General features: G+C 38.8%; 1 protein-coding gene across 3 annotated transcripts in view; it reads right to left on the minus strand.

Moving 5' to 3' along the window:
- The window catches only part of CDH9 (cadherin 9), a 124,331-nt gene that overhangs the window by 49,819 nt on the left and 54,936 nt on the right, over window positions 1-19,576 (minus strand). For 2 of the 3 annotated variants that reach the window (XM_070749085.1, XM_070749086.1), the window contains exons 3-4: window positions 2,958-3,077; window positions 1,460-1,627 (exon numbers count right to left, since the gene is read on the minus strand). In XM_070749085.1, the coding sequence (XP_070605186.1) occupies window positions 1,460-1,627; window positions 2,958-3,077 (288 nt within the window). The remainder of the gene's footprint in view (window positions 1-1,459; window positions 1,628-2,957; window positions 3,078-19,576) is intronic. The other variant, XM_070749087.1, reaches the window with a different exon arrangement.

Consider the following 19,576-nt stretch of genomic DNA (forward strand, 5'->3'; position numbering starts at 1 on the left):
TGGCCCCCTCAGAGAAGGTTCGCAACTTGGGCGTCCTCCTCGATCCACAGCTCACATTAGAGAAACATCTTTCAGCTGTGGCGAGGGGGACGTTTGCCCAGGTTCGCCTGGTGCACCAGTTGCGACCCTACTTGGACCGGGAGTCACTGCTCACGGTCACTCATGCCCTCATCACCTCGAGGCTTGACTACTGTAACGCTCTCTACATGGGGCTACCTTTGAAAAGTGTTCGGAAACTTCAGATCGTGCAGAATGCAGCTGCAAGAGCAATCATGGGCTTTCCCAAATATGCCCATGTCACACCAACACTCCGCAATCTGCATTGGTTGCCGATCAGTTTCCGGTCACAATTCAAAGTGTTGGTTATGACCTATAAAGCCCTTCATGGCACCGGACCAGATTACCTCAGGGACCGCCTTCTGCTGCACGAATCCCAGTGACCAGTTAGGTCCCACAGAGTGGATCTTCTCCGGGTCCCGTCAACTAAGCAATGTCGCCTGGCGGGACCCAGGGGAAGAGCCTTCTCTGTGGCGGCCCCGGCCCTCTGGAACCAACTCCCCCCAGAGATTAGAACTGCCCCCACCCTCCTTGCCTTTCGTAAACAACTTAAAACCCACCTCTGCCGCCAGGCATGGGGGAATTGAGATCCTCTTTCCCCCTAGGCCTTTACAATTCTATGCACGGTATGTATGTATGTATGTTTGGTTTTTATATTAATTGATTTTTAATCATCAATACCAAATTACTATTGTACACTGTTTTATTGTCGCTGTTAGCCGCCCCGAGTCTCTGGAGAGGGGCGGCATACAAATCCAATAAATAAATAAATAAATAAATAAACACTGAGTTACAGTTCTTGGCAAGGTTAGTAGTGTTGGTGGCACCTCGACCACACTGAATAATTTTTCTAGCTTTTATGAGTGAATGTTATCCCTAACTATGATGATTTTCTATCATCATAGATGATTTTCTAATATCATCACTTCTAACATCCATTCTGCCTGACTAATTCATGAAACTGTTTAATTAATTGGGGCCCTTGAGGTACAAATGGTTTGGAAGACATTTAAATATTCAAACAGAATTGCATAAAGACTTTTTGGTATCTGAGAAAATAGGACACTTCAGGTCATTAACAGAAAATTTCAAACCAGGCACAATCAAGTGGAGCCTAGAACCCATCTTTATTTGATAGCACTCACTACGGTAACAAGTAGAACAAATTGCAAGTATAAAGTATTATTGTGTTTCAGCATTTCAAGTTGATCAGTCTCATATAACTAAAATACCCCAATTCAAAAGCTTTAATTTAAAGCAAGATTTTTTTTAGCCATATACACATATTAATTCTGCTGTGACTTTAAATAGCTACAGTATCAATTCACTTGAAATACTGTCACAGATGGTGAATGAATATAGTGACTTTTTGAAGACAACAGAATTGTTAAATATCTCATACTTTGAGGGAATCGAGGTGGATTGTCATTGACATCAGTCAGGGTGATGTTCACTGTGGTGGTTCCTGATAATCCACCCATCTGGCCTCCCATATCCTTGGCTTGGATGACCACTTGGTACTGTTCTCGATTTTCTCGGCTCATATCTGGCAAAGCAGTCTTGATAATGCCTTGTGGGGGAAATTAGAGAATAGAGGCAAAAGAAAATATGAAAAAATGTATTAAAGCGGATTTGTCCAGCTTAATGTTATAGCGAGGAAAAAACACAGGAGTCCTATTTTGCCTGGCATTAAAATCAATGTAATTATCTTTCTAGCAAAACAGAAAACAGGCTAAAATGGCTATACATGTTAGGAAGGAGAGAGGGAGGGAATGAAATTGAGATTTTAAAGCAAATCTTAGAGGACATAATGTAGGCATTTCCAATCTTCTCCAAAATCCCAGAGGAGCTTTATCTATATATAAAGCAGATGTATCATTTCAATATATAAAAGCACTCTATAAATCAATTCTGCATGTAAATATTAAGCTATCAGATGAGAAAAGAGAACTCTTCTAATATACTATATATTTCATAGAGGAGAGGAGATGTGGCAATAATCATTTACAAACTGTAATGGCATGATCCAACTTATCAATTTATCTTTATGCTGTTGCCCTTATTACATGTGAATGATTCCTTCCAAGACCATTGTTAATACTCAGGGTGAAACTAAAACATGGAACTTGAAATGATAAGAAAAGAGACAACGAGTTTATCCACCTAGGTCTACCCTTCTCCCCATTACCTTTTTTCATTATTTTTATGCTGACTGTGCAATGCTCAAATTCACCATGTAAAAACCAAGATTAATATCTTTGCTATTACTCAAACCTCTCTTACTTTGTTCTCCCCAAACATCATTATATATAAAGCAGTTTTACATTTTTAAATGAACTGGCTCAAACTGGGTTATGTGGGACTGAAGACTTTGTTTTGTTTTGTTTTGGTCTTTTGTCGCACATTAGCTATTCCAAAATATCCTGCAACTTAATTCATCCAGCAACTATAGCTTCGCATTCACCATCCTCATGTAAACTATTTGCAAATTATGCTAGAGGACAAGGTTGATGAATCAGCTGCTCTCCTGTAATTCATGGAAAGTTTTCTTATCTTATTTAAGAGATGTTTTCCACAGCCAGTTAAACAGCTGAAGTCTCAAAAATGACAAACTATTGTTTGAGAAAAAATACCATAAAAAGAAATATCAGTTTGCTTACTTCCATCCCCAAGCTAAGAAGAGACACTAACATTTTTTGCCCAACAGTATCCCACCCCATATATTGAAATTAAGTCAACATTCCATTTGAACAAGCATGTATAACAGTATTTGAATAAATAATTAAAAACAAAAGGTGCAAAAGTTTGAAAAACTCATTAAAGCTGTCAGTTCCTATACACCAGTAGAACAATGCAAAACTCAGAAAACGAGAACAAAGCAAGTGAATAGATGTTCTAACCTGTGTCTGGATCCACTGAGAAATATGGCTGACCCTGAAGGATGCTATATACAATTTTGGCACTGTTGCCATAGTTAGAGTCATCAGCATCAGTCGCTGTTACTTGAATGACAGAAGTACCTGAATAACAACGAGAAGAAAAAAATGAAATTAAAGGGAAAAATTGTGTTTGTTTGTTTATTTATTTAAGTGATTTGATTTCTAGGCCGCCCAATCCCAAAGGACTCAGGATGGCTTACAATAATATAAAAATACAAATACAATAAAAAAGAAGTCAAATATAAAGTCTAAAACTATAAAACCCTAATTAAAACCCACAGTTAAACTATGCAATCAGCATACATGCATACCATTCACACAATTTGGCCATAATGGATGTCAATTCATGGTCCCCAGGCCTGACAGCAAAACCAGATCTTTGTGGCCTTGTGGAATGCCAGTGGGGTGGGAGAAAGTATGGACATCAGGGGAATTGATTTCATACAGCTGGGGCGGCAACAGAGAAGGCCCTCCCCCATGGTCCTGCCATCCTGCATTGCTTAGTCGATGGGACCTGGAGGAGGCCAACTCTGTGGGCTCTTATTGGTCTCTGGAGGTATGTGGCAGGAGATGGTGTTGATATAAAGCCATTGAAGGAATGACATTACTTATACTTTAATATAAATAAGTAAATGGATTGTCTGTCTGTCCGCCTATCCACCTGTCTTTCTGTCTGTCCACCCACCCACCTACCTACCCACTTACCAAATAGATGGTTTTGATTAAGAGTGTGTTCAAGTCCAATAGCAATTATGGTCTGTTTTAACACAAAAAACAATTTGAAAGAACTCGATGCAGAGCTTCTGTCTGAGTCAAGATCAAGTTCCGGACTGAAGACTACGTTCTAAATGCAGTTGTTTTCCTTCAATATTAAGTAGCTGCTTTAAGAATCTGTTTTTAAAAAGTGTGGCTAATAAAAGACATAATTTAGATTGGCAATCGGTTGCAATATGTTTGCAACCATCTCTTTGAAACTATTTGAGTACATAACATTTAACTGTTTATGGAAATCATAATGACAAAATGGAAACTTGAAATTAGCTATGCCATTGTTTAAAAAAGTGAATTTATTTACATATGTGTTTGTAAAGACATTTCCAAACCACTAGATTGCCTAAAGAAAGTTCTGTTCCTTATTATACACTCCTATTTATTGGGCACATAGGAGGAATTCACGGGCAACATTGGAATATCGGCTTAGTTATGACTGTCTCCATTTTCAGGCAAATAATCAATATTGTCATCAACTGCCAGGTCTTTTGAATTAATTGAGGAATGCTGTAGTTGTTATGTATAGGAATGTGTGTGTGTGCATGTGTGTGTGTTTATTGTCAACCATCATTAGTACTCTAGAGATGGAATGAGAGGGTACAACTGCAAGTTATTCTGTATTCCACAAGAACAATGTAAAAAAACCAATTAAACATTAATAGAGGCAACTAATAAAAACAACAGGAATTAAACCAATCTTATATTAAAAGTCATTCAAAGCCAAGTGAAGCAAAGAAATGTTTTTTGTTGCTTGCCTAAATATTATTATGGATGAAGCTACTATAAACTCCCTTGAGAAAGAGTGGCATAATTGAGTTTCAGCTTCAGAAAAGAGTAAAACCACTGACCTAAAGTGGAGGATCCCAAATGAATTGAGATATGCAATTAAACTTGTCTGAAATGGCCTGGGGAAGACATTTTTTTATAGCAACAAAATGGACCTCTGGATGTATTTAGTATGAATTATTGTCATTTTCCTATGAGAACATTAGTAATATTTTAGTACAGGAAAAAAATGAACAAAGTGCTGTTCAGATAAATTCAAAACCTGTTATTTCTGTAGGGGTAGCTAAAGAAGAACAAATCCCAATATCACACACTATTTAGCAAACAACTGACTTTATTTAAAGTATAATTCTTCCGATGGTTCTATGGTGTGAGCAATTAAAGTATGAAATGATGATTCTGGAATTGATGGCACACAGAAGTATCTAACATTATGGGTTACCCATTCTTTTAAGCTAAAGGGCACCACTTCAAGTTGTCATGTTTCTCAAGAAATATTCTTACTGAATCTTTCTTCTAATTATGAATGTTTATGGCTGAACAAAGAAGCATATATTAGAGTTGTTTAAAGTACAGAAACAGTTTGCATCTAGTACATTAAAACTGAAACCATCAGAGACAGTTATACAAAACAAAAAGGATATAGAGGAAATTGTTATAAATTGGACTAATTTAGATGAAAAACGTATAGGGGACTGGAGATTACTACTATACAGTGGAACCCCGACATAAGAGCTGCTCTACTTAAGAGCAACTCGAGATAAGAGCTGGGAGGGGAGAGATATTTTTGTTCTACTTACAAGCCCAAATTCGAGATACAAGCGCCAAGGAGCTGTCTCCTGAAGCCAAACGCTAACTTCCGCGTTCGGCTTCAGGAGACAGCTGCGTGTTTTAAAAGGTTGCAGCCGGCCTGGGGGGCTCGGGGGGGTGCTTGCAGCTTTCTTTCTTGCTCTTTTTCTTTCTCTCTTTTACCTTCCCTTCTATTTCTTCTTTTCTTTCTCCTTCCCACCTTCTTCCCTCCCTCCCTTCACTCATTCCTCTCTTACTCTCCCCTTTCATAAGTTTCCTTGCTTCCTTCCTCTGTTCCTGTCCCTTCCTCCTTTCTTTCTTTCTTTCTTTCTTTCTTTCTTGCTCTTTTTCTTTCTCTCTTTTACCTTCCATTCCTCTATTTCTTCTTTTCTTTCTCCTTCCCACCTTCTTCCCTCCCTCCCTTCACTCATTCCTCTCTTACTCTCCCCTTTCATAAGTTTCCTTGCTTCCTTCCTCTGTTCCTGTCCCTTCCCTCTTTCCTTCCTTCCTTCCCACCCTCCGTCCATTCATTCACCCATTCCTCTCTTGATCGCTTAAAGCCGGTACCTGGTGCAAAAAGGGTTGGGGACCTCTGTCCTACAGGATTGGGTGGCAGAGAAGTTGAACATATGTAAATTTAAAAGTTTAAGAAAGTTTACAAGTTAAGTGAAAGAAACTTCATTATTCATTTATATGTACATGTACATTTCTTCATTAAAAACATGTCTTTCTGCATAATTTAGACTAACTTTGTGAGTTTTTTGAGGGCTGGAACCAATTAAAATTATTTACATTAATTCCTATGGGGAAAAGTCGTTCGAGATAAGAGCTGCTCGACTTAAGAGCCCAGGTCCGGAACGAATTAAACTCGTATCTCGAGGTACCACTGTACTTGCAAAAACTTTATATCAAGCATAGTTGTAAATAATAAATAAAGATGACATAAAAATCTGTTTTTAGAAAGTGTTGCTAATAAAAGACATAATTTATGTGGCAATATGTTGCAATATATTTGCAACAATCTCTTTGAAACTATTTGGGTACGTAACATTTAACCATTTGAACTCCTTAAGCTAAGCTAGGTAACTTTTATTGCCCCCCCCTTTTTTTTGGAAAACATACTGGCACCCATTAAAAAATGAAATTTCTGATGCCTCCCAACACTCTATAGTCCATTTTGAATACAAAGCAGAAAAAAGAGCCTTGAGTGTTAAAAAGTTTGATACTAGATGGTACAAAGCTATTACAAAATCTAGTTGTCCTGCTTTGGAGACCACAAAGTCTATTCTGAGAAGGTAACAAATAAAATCAGTCATGGAAAGGATGTATAGTGATTCTGACAATACCATGGACCCTGGTCAAGCTATGTCCTGGATAAAAGGGAGTGATCCTCCAATAATCTTTTATGCCACCCTCACCACTCTCTACATAGCCTTCCTGTCTGAAAGAGTAAGACTTTCAAATCACATAGTAACACAATATGATGGGATGCATTCAATAGTTCTTCTATAGAAGGTGATAACAACAGGGGAAGGAAGATATGCTCTTCTCATATAAATTATTACTATAATTAACCCTGTTAATTTTTTCTGTCAACATTTATTGCATACTTGGAGACTGACACCTTAAAGTGTGAATAGTCTGCAGTGAAAAACAATTTATTTGAAGTGGTATGGAAGAGGTATGGAAGTCTCAGAACTCTCAGTCATATCATTTTTAAATAGCTCAATCACATATGCAAACTACCCCATAATACAACAGCTATTAAATAGCAATCATGTGCATGTAAATCTAACATTATTCAGTGATGCATGAGGGTTTATATCCGCAGATATACTGACAAATCAAAAACCAATCAGGTAAATCCACATACATTTCTTTTTTAGTTTCAAGGTAATCTGGTAATCTTATATACAAATTAGTACAGTGTTTAAAACATCAGGCTAGAAACAGGAGTTCTAGTTCTCCCTTAGACAAAAGCCAGCAATGTCCTTGGGCTATTCACTATGTCTTAGCCCTAGGAAGGATAAGATAAAATAAGAATTCTTCATTGGCCAAGTATGATTGGACACACAAGGAATTTGTCTTGGTGCATATGCTCTCAGGGTACATAAAAGAAAAAGATACATTTGTCAAGAATCATGTAATACAACACTTAATGATTGTCATAGGGATCAAATAAGCAATGAAGAATCAATCAAGATTAATAAAAATCTTAGGATACAAGCAACAAGTTACAGTCATACAATCCCAAGTCGGAGGAAAAGGATGATAGGAATGATGAGAAAAAACTAGTAGAAATAGAAGTGCAGACTTAGTAAAAAGTTTGACAGTGTTGAGGGAATTATTTGTTTAGTGATTTATTTGTTTAGTGTTTAGTGATTTGATGGCGTTCAGGAAAAAAAACTGTTCTTGTGTCTAATTGTCTTGGTGTGCAGTGCTCTGTAGTGATGTTTTGAGGGTGGGAGTTGTAACAGTTTGTGTCCAGGATGTGAGGGGTCAGTAAATATTTTCAACGCCCTCTTTTTTGATTCATGCAGTGTACAGGTCCTCAATGGAAGGTAGGTTGGCAGCAACTGTTTTTTCTGCAGTTCTGATTATCCTCTGATCAGGACAAAATGACAAATCACTTTTGAAATCATGGCAAAAAAAGTTCAGGTACCCTGTTGTGTCCTGGTGCTGGCCCAATAATTAGATGCACACAAAGGATCTAATTAATAAAAAGATATAATGTGTACAAAAGTTCCAATATTTTAAGTCTTTTAAGAGTCTTTTCAGAGAGAGAAGCAAAGCTAGCAAAGTGTTATCAGTTGGCTAAAGTCCCAGAGCAAAAATAAAATTGGTAATAAACTTGGTAATCATTACCAGCTGTAGCCAGAGTTCTTAGACGTAGTGCTCAGAAAGTATCTACAGTATCTATCTATCTATCTATCTATCTATCTATCTATCTATCTATCTATCTATCTATCTATCTATCTATCTGTCTGACTTCTATGCCGCCCTTTTTGAAGTGACTCAGAACTAGAAGACCGAGGCTCATTAGCAAAGCCAAGAATGTGCCTTTTAAAATCCAAACCAAATGCAAGAGTCAAGACAGGACGATTCCTCAATGAATGACATTGTCAGAATAATGTGAGGGCATGACCTAATTAACTAGCAGCACTACTTATGAATAACTCTTTTCCTAGCCAACCATGTTTTACATGATCTCCGAACTCTAACATCCAAAAGTGTCTCCTCCTCTTCCCCTGAGTCACCCAGTCCTGGAAATGCTAACTCATTCCTGACAGGAAATGCTAACTCATTCCTGACAGGAAGTGGCATGCAGAGCCATATCTGAGGGCATGCAAATTGTTGCCCTACGTCACCTCCAGTGTGCTTGCACACATTGGCCATCTGATTTTCAGCCTTGGGGATGGCCAATTTCTCTCTCCCCGTCCCCAAGCTTACAGAGGCTTTCCTGAAGCCTCCAGAGTGCAAAAAATGGCCCAACGGGCAAACTCTAAGTCAATTTTTCTGAACTTCCATTTTGGCCATTACACTATTTTTCACAATGCAGAAGCTTCAGGGAATCCTGAGGGTGAAAAATGGCATAATTGGCGGGCATACGTGATCAGAACATGAGGTGATATGTACCATATAAGGGGTGCAATGAAGGTGTCATAAAAAGCTAGTAATGAGGGATGGTTCCGGGCCATCGAGATGAACCTGAAAGAGTAACCAGTGGTCTTGTAAAAGGCACTGTGGGAGGAGTTACAATACATGGATGTGAAAAGCGGGACTGCCATGCTGAAGGATAGAGGATTTCTCAGGAGGGACTACATCATGGGACACCAGTTGGAACAGGATATTTGTGAGTAATTATGAATAACTAGTCACGTCCCCAGACGTGCCGTGCATGGAACGACCCAGAATATGAGGCAGATAGGTAGTGTGCTGGTTGGACCGGAATGTCTTAGTAACCATTATTATAGGATACTGGCTTATATGCTTATATGCATAGGGATGTGCGCATGTGCAGTGTGGTGCACGTGAGGAGGTTGTGTGCTGGCATGTGCTGGTATGCACACACACTCTCATATTTGGCGAAAGGTTCTTGGGGCCAAGTACTGTATATAACAATCTCTATTTTTTAATCTGTTCCTAGCTATCATTTTTGGTTCTTAGTAGTCCAAACAATAACTTTGTGCTAAAGCTGTATTTTCATTCCGGCCCCATTTGTAGTTGAGATTGTGATTTAATCTAATGCCAAAAACTTCAAACACAAATTTCATGTCACGTGCTCTTTTTCCATTGGTAGTTTATGATAATGGTAATGATAAAGTCAAATGTTAATTTTATAATTTAATGCAAAAATGATAAACTCAAATGCACATGACCTATGTTGATAGCTACTCACGATTCAACCAGTAATGAGGACTAATTTAGCATGATTTTCAAAAGATAAAATATAACAGTACGTATTTCCTACATTTCTCAGACATCAGGTTTTATTTTTACTTTCTTTTCTTATATTTTTAAGATATTAAAATCAAAATAACATAACCTTGCATTTGAGTTGGATTTAGAGGGGATACAAAGAGACAGTTTTAGTAGACTAGACTTTGCTGTGGCCTCAATTCAGTGATAGTGTTTTGGCCCTCAAAAATCCTCAAGTGCCACTATGGCCTTATATTCACAGTGAAAATTATAATAGTGTTGACATTTATTTATGTCAGTGCCCCCTGAAATTTTGTCTATAATACAATTATTATTATTTTTTAATGAAGTAAATATCTCAGTTACAAAAAGTGAGATACTTTTTGCAGCTTCTTTCCATTTTGGTTGTGGAGATATATACTCCTGCCCTTCTCACAACTATGCTGTAAATTTCTTCTTAGTTTTCTGGGAACAGATTTCATCTCTCCCTGAGGAGATTAAAGATAATTCCTTTGAATGGAATGTTCCCTAGGCAGACAATGAGGTGGACTACTTTAATTTTCTCATCTTGGTGAGGTCATTTCAAGATGGTGTGCAAGGTCTTTTCTACATGTTGTCAGTGAAATGTCACTGCAACTTCCAGAAGATAGTATAAGAGAAGAAACATTTCTTTCCCTCAACAAAACTCCTAATCATGTCCTTCTAGGTTTCTTTTACCCAGAAAGAATGGCTTAGGAATGATGTTCTAATTAAGTTACAGTAGCAGTCTGATTTATTTAAATTCTATTTTAGCATACCCATTTCCTCCCACTTATAACTATATGACTAACTTGTTGCTTGTATCCTTAAGATTTTTATTAATATTGATTGTTTCCTCATTGCTTATTTGACCCCTATGACAATCATTGTGTTGTATCTCATGATTTTTGACAAATTTATATATGCTTCTATGTACAGTGAGAGCATATGCACCAAAGACAAATTGCTTGTGTGTCCAATCAAACTTGGCCAATAAAGAATTATATAATAATCTATGTGGAGGCCAAAACATATTGAGTGAATGTGACCTAAATGACAGCATATCAAATTTAAACTTTAACATTGTCATCTTCCTTCCAGGATCCACTGTTAATTTTAAAGAAGTAACTACAGTTCTGAATTGCTTCTCTGTTTTTACAATTTTACCCACAAGAAATCCAAAATGATCATTAATTATGTTGAGCTTGTAACACGATTAAAAGTGAAATTAAAATCTTGGACTTCAAGAGAGCTGGTTTCAATAAATTTAGAGAGTGTTTGAGAAGGATTCCATTGATGAGAATCCTCAGGAGGAAAAAAACCTAAGAAGCTTCGGAAACTTTGAAAAATGAGATTATAAAATCCCACTGGCAAAATTACAGTGAAGAAGAAAAATAAGAGATGTTAACTATCATGACTTTACAAAGAACTCTCTGATAAAGTGAAACACAATAAAGGGCACGTATAAAAAGTGGAAAATGGAGCACATAACTAAGGTAGAATATCAGCAAATAACCTGAGCCTGAAAAGGAAAGGTAAAGTCCAAAATGAACTAAGGCTTGCTATAAAATCAAAGGTAATAACAACAACAACAACAACAACAACAACAACAACAACAACAACAACAAAAGAGCCTCTTTCAACATGTAAAAAGGAAGAAAAAAGTCAAGGAAATGGTTCAATAATGGGAGAAAATAGCAAGAAGGTGACGAGCAGCCAAGAGATAGGAAAACTGTTTAACTCATTTTTGTCTTTACACAGTCCAACCTACCAAGAAAAAATACTGTATAATGCAGGTTATGAATGCAAATCAAAATAAGCAGAAAATGTAAGAGGACAAATATGAGTTCAAATCACCAGGACCAATGGATTATACACCCAAATTCTGAAGGAATTGGCAGATGTAACTCAGAACCATATCTTTCAAATATCCAGGAGCATCAGAGAACTATCAGTTGATTGGAAGAGGCTGATATAGTTCCCATCTTTAAAAAAAAAAAAGGAAAATTGATCCAGGAAATTACAGACCAGTCAGCCTGGCATCAATACCTGGAAAGATTCCAGAAAAGATTAAGCAATGAATCTGCAAATACTTGCAAGTAAAATCATAACCAGAAGTCACCATGGATTTATAAAAACAGATCATGCCAAACAAATCTTACTGCATTATTTGATAAAGTGACAAAAATAGTGAACCAATGAAATGCTGTGCATATAATTTATTTGGACTTGATTAAGGCATTGATAAAGTAGACAACAACTTACTAACTGAAAAAAAATGAAAAATGTGGGTTAGACAAATCCATCAGTTTGATTTGTAACTGGTTCACCAACTGCATTCAACATGTAGTCCTTAATGGAACTGTATCTACATGGAGTGAAGTATTCAGTGGGGTAAGCCAAGGCTCTGTCATAGGTCCAATACTCTTCAACATCAATGATTTAAACAGGGGTAGAAGGAGAACTCATCAAATTTTCAGACAACACCAAGCTGGCATGAACAGCCAATACTCCAGAAGGCTCAAGATACAGACAGAATTTGACAGAGTTGAACTCTGTGCCCTATCTAACAAAATGAAATTCAAAGTAGAGAAAAGTAAGGTTTTACATTTAGGCAAGAAAAACCAAATGCTCAAATATCGAATAGGTGATACCTGACAATAGTAGTAACTGTGAGAGGATCTTGGAGTCTTAAACAATCATTTCAGCTAGCAGTATGCTGTATCAATGCAGCCCTGGGATGAATTAATAGAGGGATAGAATCAAGGTCACATGAAGTGCTAATACCACTTTAAATGCCTTGGTAAGACAACATTTGAAGTATTAAATCCAGTTTTGATCACCATGATATAAAAAAAGATGTGGAAATTCTAGAAAGTGTTCAGAGAAGAGCAACAAAGATGATTAGGAGACTGGAGGATAAAACATATGAAGAATGGTTGCAGGAATTGAGTATACCCAGTGTAATGAACAGAAGGACTAGGTATCTTCCAACTCTATTTCTGTAAAAAATGAGAAACATTTTACACTCAGACATGTATAGCAACAAATATGCTAAAATATTTGCAGTCTTCTAATATTTTGTCTATTCTGTGTACCAGAGCCTATTTTTTTAAATTGGAACTGACATGATGGTGTGACTAAAACAAGCGGCTATTATTACTCCACAATGCACTTATTGTAAAGTAAATTTGGTTTAGTCAGCATAGGAGACTCCTGCTCTTCTGTTAATAAAGCATTTTTATGGTGATGACAAATAGTCTTGACAACAGTCAAATTGAGGCATTATTTCCAAATGTAAAAAAAAAGTTTATTATTTAATATGCCAATCTTCAAAGAAGCATCTGGTTGCAGTTGTAGTTTCATATTTTATGGACCTAATAGGTGAAGGTTAAAAAGAATTGTCAGCTCAAGGAAAAATCCTGAAGTCTGATTCACAGAATCTGTCAAGCTTTTCCTTATTAGACAGTCCTAGAGAAGTCCTAGAGGAGACCAACTGTGACTGCATACATATATTGTGTATCAATTTTGTATTTCCTGTATGTCGAGGAGGGACTCTAAAATGTAATGCCTACTAAAATCTGTTTACTCCGTATATACTTGAGTATAAGTCAACCCGATTAAAAGCCAGGGCACCTATTTTGGCCACAAAACTGGGAAAACGTATTGACTCGAGTATAAGTCTAGGGTGGAAAATGCAGTGGCTACTGGTAACTTGTAAAAATGGAAACCAATAAAATTACATTAATTGAGGCATCAGTAGATTAGATTGATAGCTAGGTAGATGGATGGATGGACGGACAGACGGACGGACGGACAGACAGACAGACAGACAGACAGACAGACAGACAGACAGACAGATGATAGACATACAGACAGACAGACAGACAGACAGACATAGCTAAAACTAAAATAAAATGAACCGGCCAGACCCCTTTTTCCCCACCGTGCCCAGCCAAAAAACAAGTTTTCAGACGCTCCGCTCTGGCGTCTTGTGAGCGCGCAAATTATTTCTCACTGAAAGGAACTATTTTTCCCTCCTCCCGCCAGAGGAAGTGCGGGAAGAGGGAGGCAAACAGAAGAAGGAGCCCCCTTCACTGCAGATGATGGACAGACCCCTTTTCCCCATCGCACCCAGCCAAAAAGCAAGCCACCACAATCTATGGCCGTGGACTGGACAAAGGGGGAGAGAGATAGAGAAGCCCGGCTGCTGCTGATTCTTCCGCTTAGCATTTCCCCCCACTGAGGTCTAACTCCCCACATACACACACACCGAGCCATTCTGGGATTCAAGCATAAGAGAGGCAGAGAGGCTCCTCGGGACAAGCGAGGCAGGCGAGCGGCAGCTGCCCAAGAGTGTACAAACTTTCCAGAGAGCTTCTTCTTATCTCCTTGAGGTGAAGCAGCTGGACGTTGCACTGCAGAAGCTGTCCAGGCGGAACAGCCATGGATGATGCAGCCACCTCGGGGAAGCAGGCAGCGGGTGAGGCAGGGGGCGGGAGGCGGCTTCTGGTCGGGCCGCCTGGAACCAAGCGAGTCAGCCAAGGCTATGGGGCCTGGCCTGTCGAACAAGCTCCCCATTGTCCCGAGGAGCCTCTCTGCCTCTCTTAGGCTTGAATCCCAGGTGGCTGCATCGTCCATGGCTGCTCTGCCCGTACAGCTTCTGCAGTGCAGTGTCCAGCTGCTTCGCCTCGAGGAGAGAAGAAGAAGCTCTGTGGAAAGTTTGTGCGCTCTTGGGGAGCCACCGGTCACCTGCCTCACTTGTCCCCAGAAACCTCTCCGCCTCTCTTACGCTCAAATCCCAGAATGGCTTGGTGGAGGTGTGGGGGGGGAATGCTAAGCGGCAGAATCAGCAACAGCAGCTGGGCTTCTTCTTTGCCCGGTCTCCAGCCAGAGATTGCGGCAGCTTGCTTTTTGGCTGGGCGCGATGGGGAAAAAGGGGTTTGTCTGTCTGTTTATCTATCATCTGCAGCGAAGGGGGCTCCGTCTCCTGTTTGCGTCCTTCTTTCCACACTGGCGTGGGGAGGGAAAAAAAGGTCCCTTCAGTGAGAAATAATTTGCGCACTCGCAAGATGTCAGAGGGCAGCGTCTGAAGTGTCCCTGCCGGCCATTACAGTGCCCGAGTGCCATCAGTGACTCGAGTATAAGTCAAGGTCAGATTTTTCAGCACATTTTTGGTGCTGAAAAACTTGACTTATACTCGAGTACAGTATATACAGTAATTTCCCATACTTTTCAATAAATATGGCAATTAATATTTATTTATTTATTAAATTTGTCTGTAACAAGTTATATCTTGACCTCCCCATTAGATTAGTAATGTAAAGAAAGCATTACTTGGGCAAAAACTAACAGGATTAATTTTAATAAATTCAAATATTTGGCTTGAAAAGAAATCAAAGGAATGGCCTATAGTTTTTGGAACACCATTTGAGTAGCAGCATATGAAGAAAGGATCTTGGTGCCTTATGTAAACATGAGCTTGTCATACAACTTCAAAACAAGCAAATACAATAATATGATGCATCAATAGAGAGTGTCGGGATCAGGAGAAGTCATTGTTCATCACTATTCTGCACTATTCTGGGCCTGTTTTTTGGGAAAAATGTTGACAAATTGGAGCAGGTCCAGAAGAGCTCGATTAAGGGACTAAGGGGCTTGGAAGAATAAAAAGCTATGTAAAATAGTTGGAAGTGGCTTATTCAGTGTTTATTTTATCTGATTGTAGATTCCTGTTTATGTTTTATGTGGTGAGTTGCCCAGAGTTGATTGGAGTCAAGTGCTATCTTAATCAAATAAAATAATTATGCAACAAATAAGTTATTCAGAATGGAGAAAGAACAACATGAAAACTGTATTGCAGGTCTTGTGAAGTTGTGTGCAGAATTGTTCATGAGTTGCCCCAGAAGAAAAGACAATAAATTATATGTTAAACTGATAAAGAATAGATTTTGGTGGGATATCTGGAAGAAATCCCTAATGGCAGAGCTCCTCGACAATGGAACAGATTGCCACAGGAAACAGTAGATTCTCATTTGCTGGAGATGTCTATCTGTTGGCCATGATGTTAATAGCAGATTCCTGTATTTGGGAAGATGCTGCAAATTCATTTAGCTGCTCTTATGTTTCCTGCTCAAATGTCTAGCTAACACTTTAGGTAAAGTGTTCTGTTCTTTATTTAATTTAAGTCTCATAAAGTCAAGTATTTACTCCAGTGGTGGGTTGTACATTATTTTGCCACCAGTTCACGTGCGCACAAGCACAACACTTCTGCTCATGTGCAGAAGCCTCCTGGATGGGTTGGACAGAGACTCCCACCGCAGGTGCTACACGTCCTAAGAACCAGTCCAAACCAGGAGCAATCCATCACTGCTTTACTCCTAGTGACCACAACCACTTTCTGGGAAAGGGAGAGAGAGAATGTCCAATATTCCCATGAGAAAGATGTTAGATTGGAACTCAGTAGAAGAAAAATACTCTGTATATTGGAACTCAGTAGAATGGAACTCAGTAGAAGAAAAATACTCTGTATATTCTGTGTACCCAAAGACTCATATTCAAGCTCAACCATCTCCAGCTAGGATCGAGAAAGATTCTAAAGCAGATTCTTGGCCAGCCTTCCATCCTGGCACACTTCAATCCCCAGAATTCCCCAGTCAGCAAAACTGTTCTAGAGAACTTTTGCCAGTTATTACAGAGAATGCTAAACTATTTTAAGATAATTAACTTGGTATCACTTTGATCTGAAGGTAATAACCAGGAATACATTTGCTGAATGTATTACATTTCAGGATGCAAAAATAGCTCTAGTAAGAAAGTGTCTATCTAAATGTCAAGTATGATTGCAAGACTAGACCTGGGATCAATCTGGGTGGATGGGGAGAAGTGTTGGTTTTGGGTTATCTTTTAAATCAATATAGTATTCCCAAACTGTCTTTCTTATACAATTAATGTTATATTTTATGGATTTCTGTCTTGGCTTATTGAATCTGATACTTTAATGGAAACAATCTCCAACCAGATATCGCTGAATATGAACGAAAGTATTCTTTGTGACCGAAACAATATTCCTCTATAATTCTGCAATAAAATAGATTAAAATATGCTTTTCTGGCAAAAACACTGACCTGATGTGTATGGATGATCTCAAGTGTCTTGAAATAAAATTAAATGTATCCAAAAATACATGAAAGGAACAAAATTGCTATGATAAGATATTGACAGGAATGGGCATCTGGGTGTCACTTTGAAATTTTAATATGGTCAGAAATAGTACTGCACATTTGTCCATTGCTATAAAATGACAAGTTTTCTCTGAGCACAAATCTCATCTGTCCTGATTATCCTTGTTTATCAAGGAGTGATTGACAGCTCAGATTTTCTAGGATAAGAAAGTTAAATTACCTCTCTAGGTTGCTTTTGGAAAGACGACACCATAGATGCATTTCAAAATATTATACAAATTCCATTTTTTTGGAGCTCCAATGAATAAGATGCTATTTGAACAGAATTTTATTAAAAAGCTGAAATTCTAAGAATAGAATTTAGAGAGATTTTGCTTAAACATACTTTGGAAATATGTTTCTCCGAAGAAGAATATTATCTATGTGTTCTATATATGAACAAGATCACTTTTAATATCCTTGCATCTTTTACAAGTTGGTGAACATAAGTGCTAAAGTTTTAAATGATATTTAAAATCATTTCTTTGTATTCTTCCTTCCTTCTACAAGTTGTACAACTAAAAGACAGTAAATTATTTCCCATAATACTTTACTTTTATTTATTTATTGTTAGAGTTGGAAGGGACCATGCGGGTCATCAAGTCCAACCCCCTGCCTAAGCAGGAACCCTATAGCATCCTAGCCAAATGGCAGTCCAATTTCCTCTTAAAAATGTCCAGAGTATTGGAATTCACAACGTCCGCTGGTAGGTTGTTCCACTGGTTGATCGTTCTGACCATCAGGAAGTTCTTCCTTATTTCCAGGTTGAATCTTTCCTTGGTCAGCTTCCAGCTGTTGTTCTTTGTCCGGCCCTCCGGTGCCCTGGAGAATAAAGTGATCCCCTCCTCTCGTATACCTGTAGACTGCTATCCCCTCGTATACCTGTAGACTGCTATCATGTCTGCTCTGGCCCTCCTTTTCTCTAGGCTATCCATGCCCAATTCCCGCAGTCTCTCTTTGTACGTCTTGGTTTCTAGACCCCTGATCATTTTGGTTGCTCATTTCTGCACCTTCTCCAGAGTTTCAATGTCTTTTTTGAAGTGTGGTGACCAGAACTGAACTCAGTACTCCAGGTGTGGTCTGACCAGAGCGTAGTAGAGTGGTATTAAGACTTCCCTGGTCTTGGAGTGTATTCCCCTGTTGATGCAGCTTAGGATTGTATTGGCTTTTTTGGCTGCTGCTGCACATTGTTGGCTCATGTTTAGTTGATTATCCACCAAGACTCTGAGATCTCTTTCGCCGTTGCTACTGCTGACAGGGGTTTCTCCCAGGCTGTATGTGTGTCCAGGTTTTTTTTTACCTAGGTGAAGGACTTTGCTCTTGTCGATGTTGAACATCATTTCATTGGTGTGGGCCCACTGTGTTAGTCTGTCCAGGTCTTTCTGTAATTTGAGCCTGTCTTCAAGGGTGCTGGCTACCCGCGCCAGCTTGGTGTCATCTGTGAATTTGATTAGTTGTCTTTCTATTCCCTCGTCCAGGTCATTGATGAAAATGTTGAAGAGCACAGGGCCCAGGACAGAACCCTGTGGTACCCCGCTGCCTACTTTCTTCCATGTGGATTTGGAACCATTGAGGACAACTCGTTGGGTGCGGTCGGTCAGCCAACTGTTAATCCATCTGCATGTGTTGTAATCTACCCCGCTTTTTTCTAATTTGTTGATTAGGAGATTGTGGTCAACTTTATCAAAAGCTTTGCTGAAGTCTAAGTATATGGGAGGTCTTTGATTGATGAGGTCTATTCCCAATATTGATGGAATTAATATGGTGCCCAAATCTGCTGTATAATTTTTAAAAGGTTTCTTCTCTTGCACCCCAAAAGCACATTTGCTCTTCTATATTATTTTCAATATTTTTCTGAGGTTGGTAAACTGAGGACCCATATTGTTGGGGGCAATATGCTGACTCTGAAAAACTGCTTAGAGAGGGCTGGAAAGCACAGTAAAGCAGTATATAAGTCTAAGTGCTATTGCTATTGCTTTTGGATGGTGGGCAACTCCGAAGGTTCAGAGTAATGAAAACCTAAGTAGCAATTTCTTAGGTTGCAGGATTGTTGCAAAACATTATCAAGTTATTGCTTTACAGTCCTCTCTAAGCAGTTTTACAGAGTCAGCACATTGCTCCCAACAATATGGGTCCTCATTTTACCAGCCTCAGAAGGATGGAAGGTTGAGTCAACCTTGAGCCTGGTAAGATTCAAACCGCCAAACTGTAGGCAGCTAGCGGTCAGCAGAAGTAGCCTGCAGTACTGAACTCTAACCACTGTGCCACCAGAGGTCATTTTTCAATATAAAAAAGTTCCATAGGAGATTTACTCCATAAAGTATTCTCTTAAACTCTTATGGATGGCACATATGGGAAAACACAAGGTACTAGAAGGGATATTGCAAATATAAGACAGGATTTTCAAACAATAGTAGCCAGGTGTTGAATAAGAAGTGATGGGGGGGAACAAACACATGTTTTGCAAAGCTCTAGATCTGTGATGGCGAACCTATGGCATGTGTTCCACAGGTGACGTGCAGCACCATCTCAGTGGAAATGATACCCGTTGCCCCAGTTCAGCTCTGCAACACA

The sequence above is a fragment of the Erythrolamprus reginae genome, chromosome 3 (assembly GCF_031021105.1).
Source record: "Erythrolamprus reginae isolate rEryReg1 chromosome 3, rEryReg1.hap1, whole genome shotgun sequence".
Taxonomy (NCBI): Eukaryota; Metazoa; Chordata; class Lepidosauria; order Squamata; family Dipsadidae; genus Erythrolamprus; species Erythrolamprus reginae.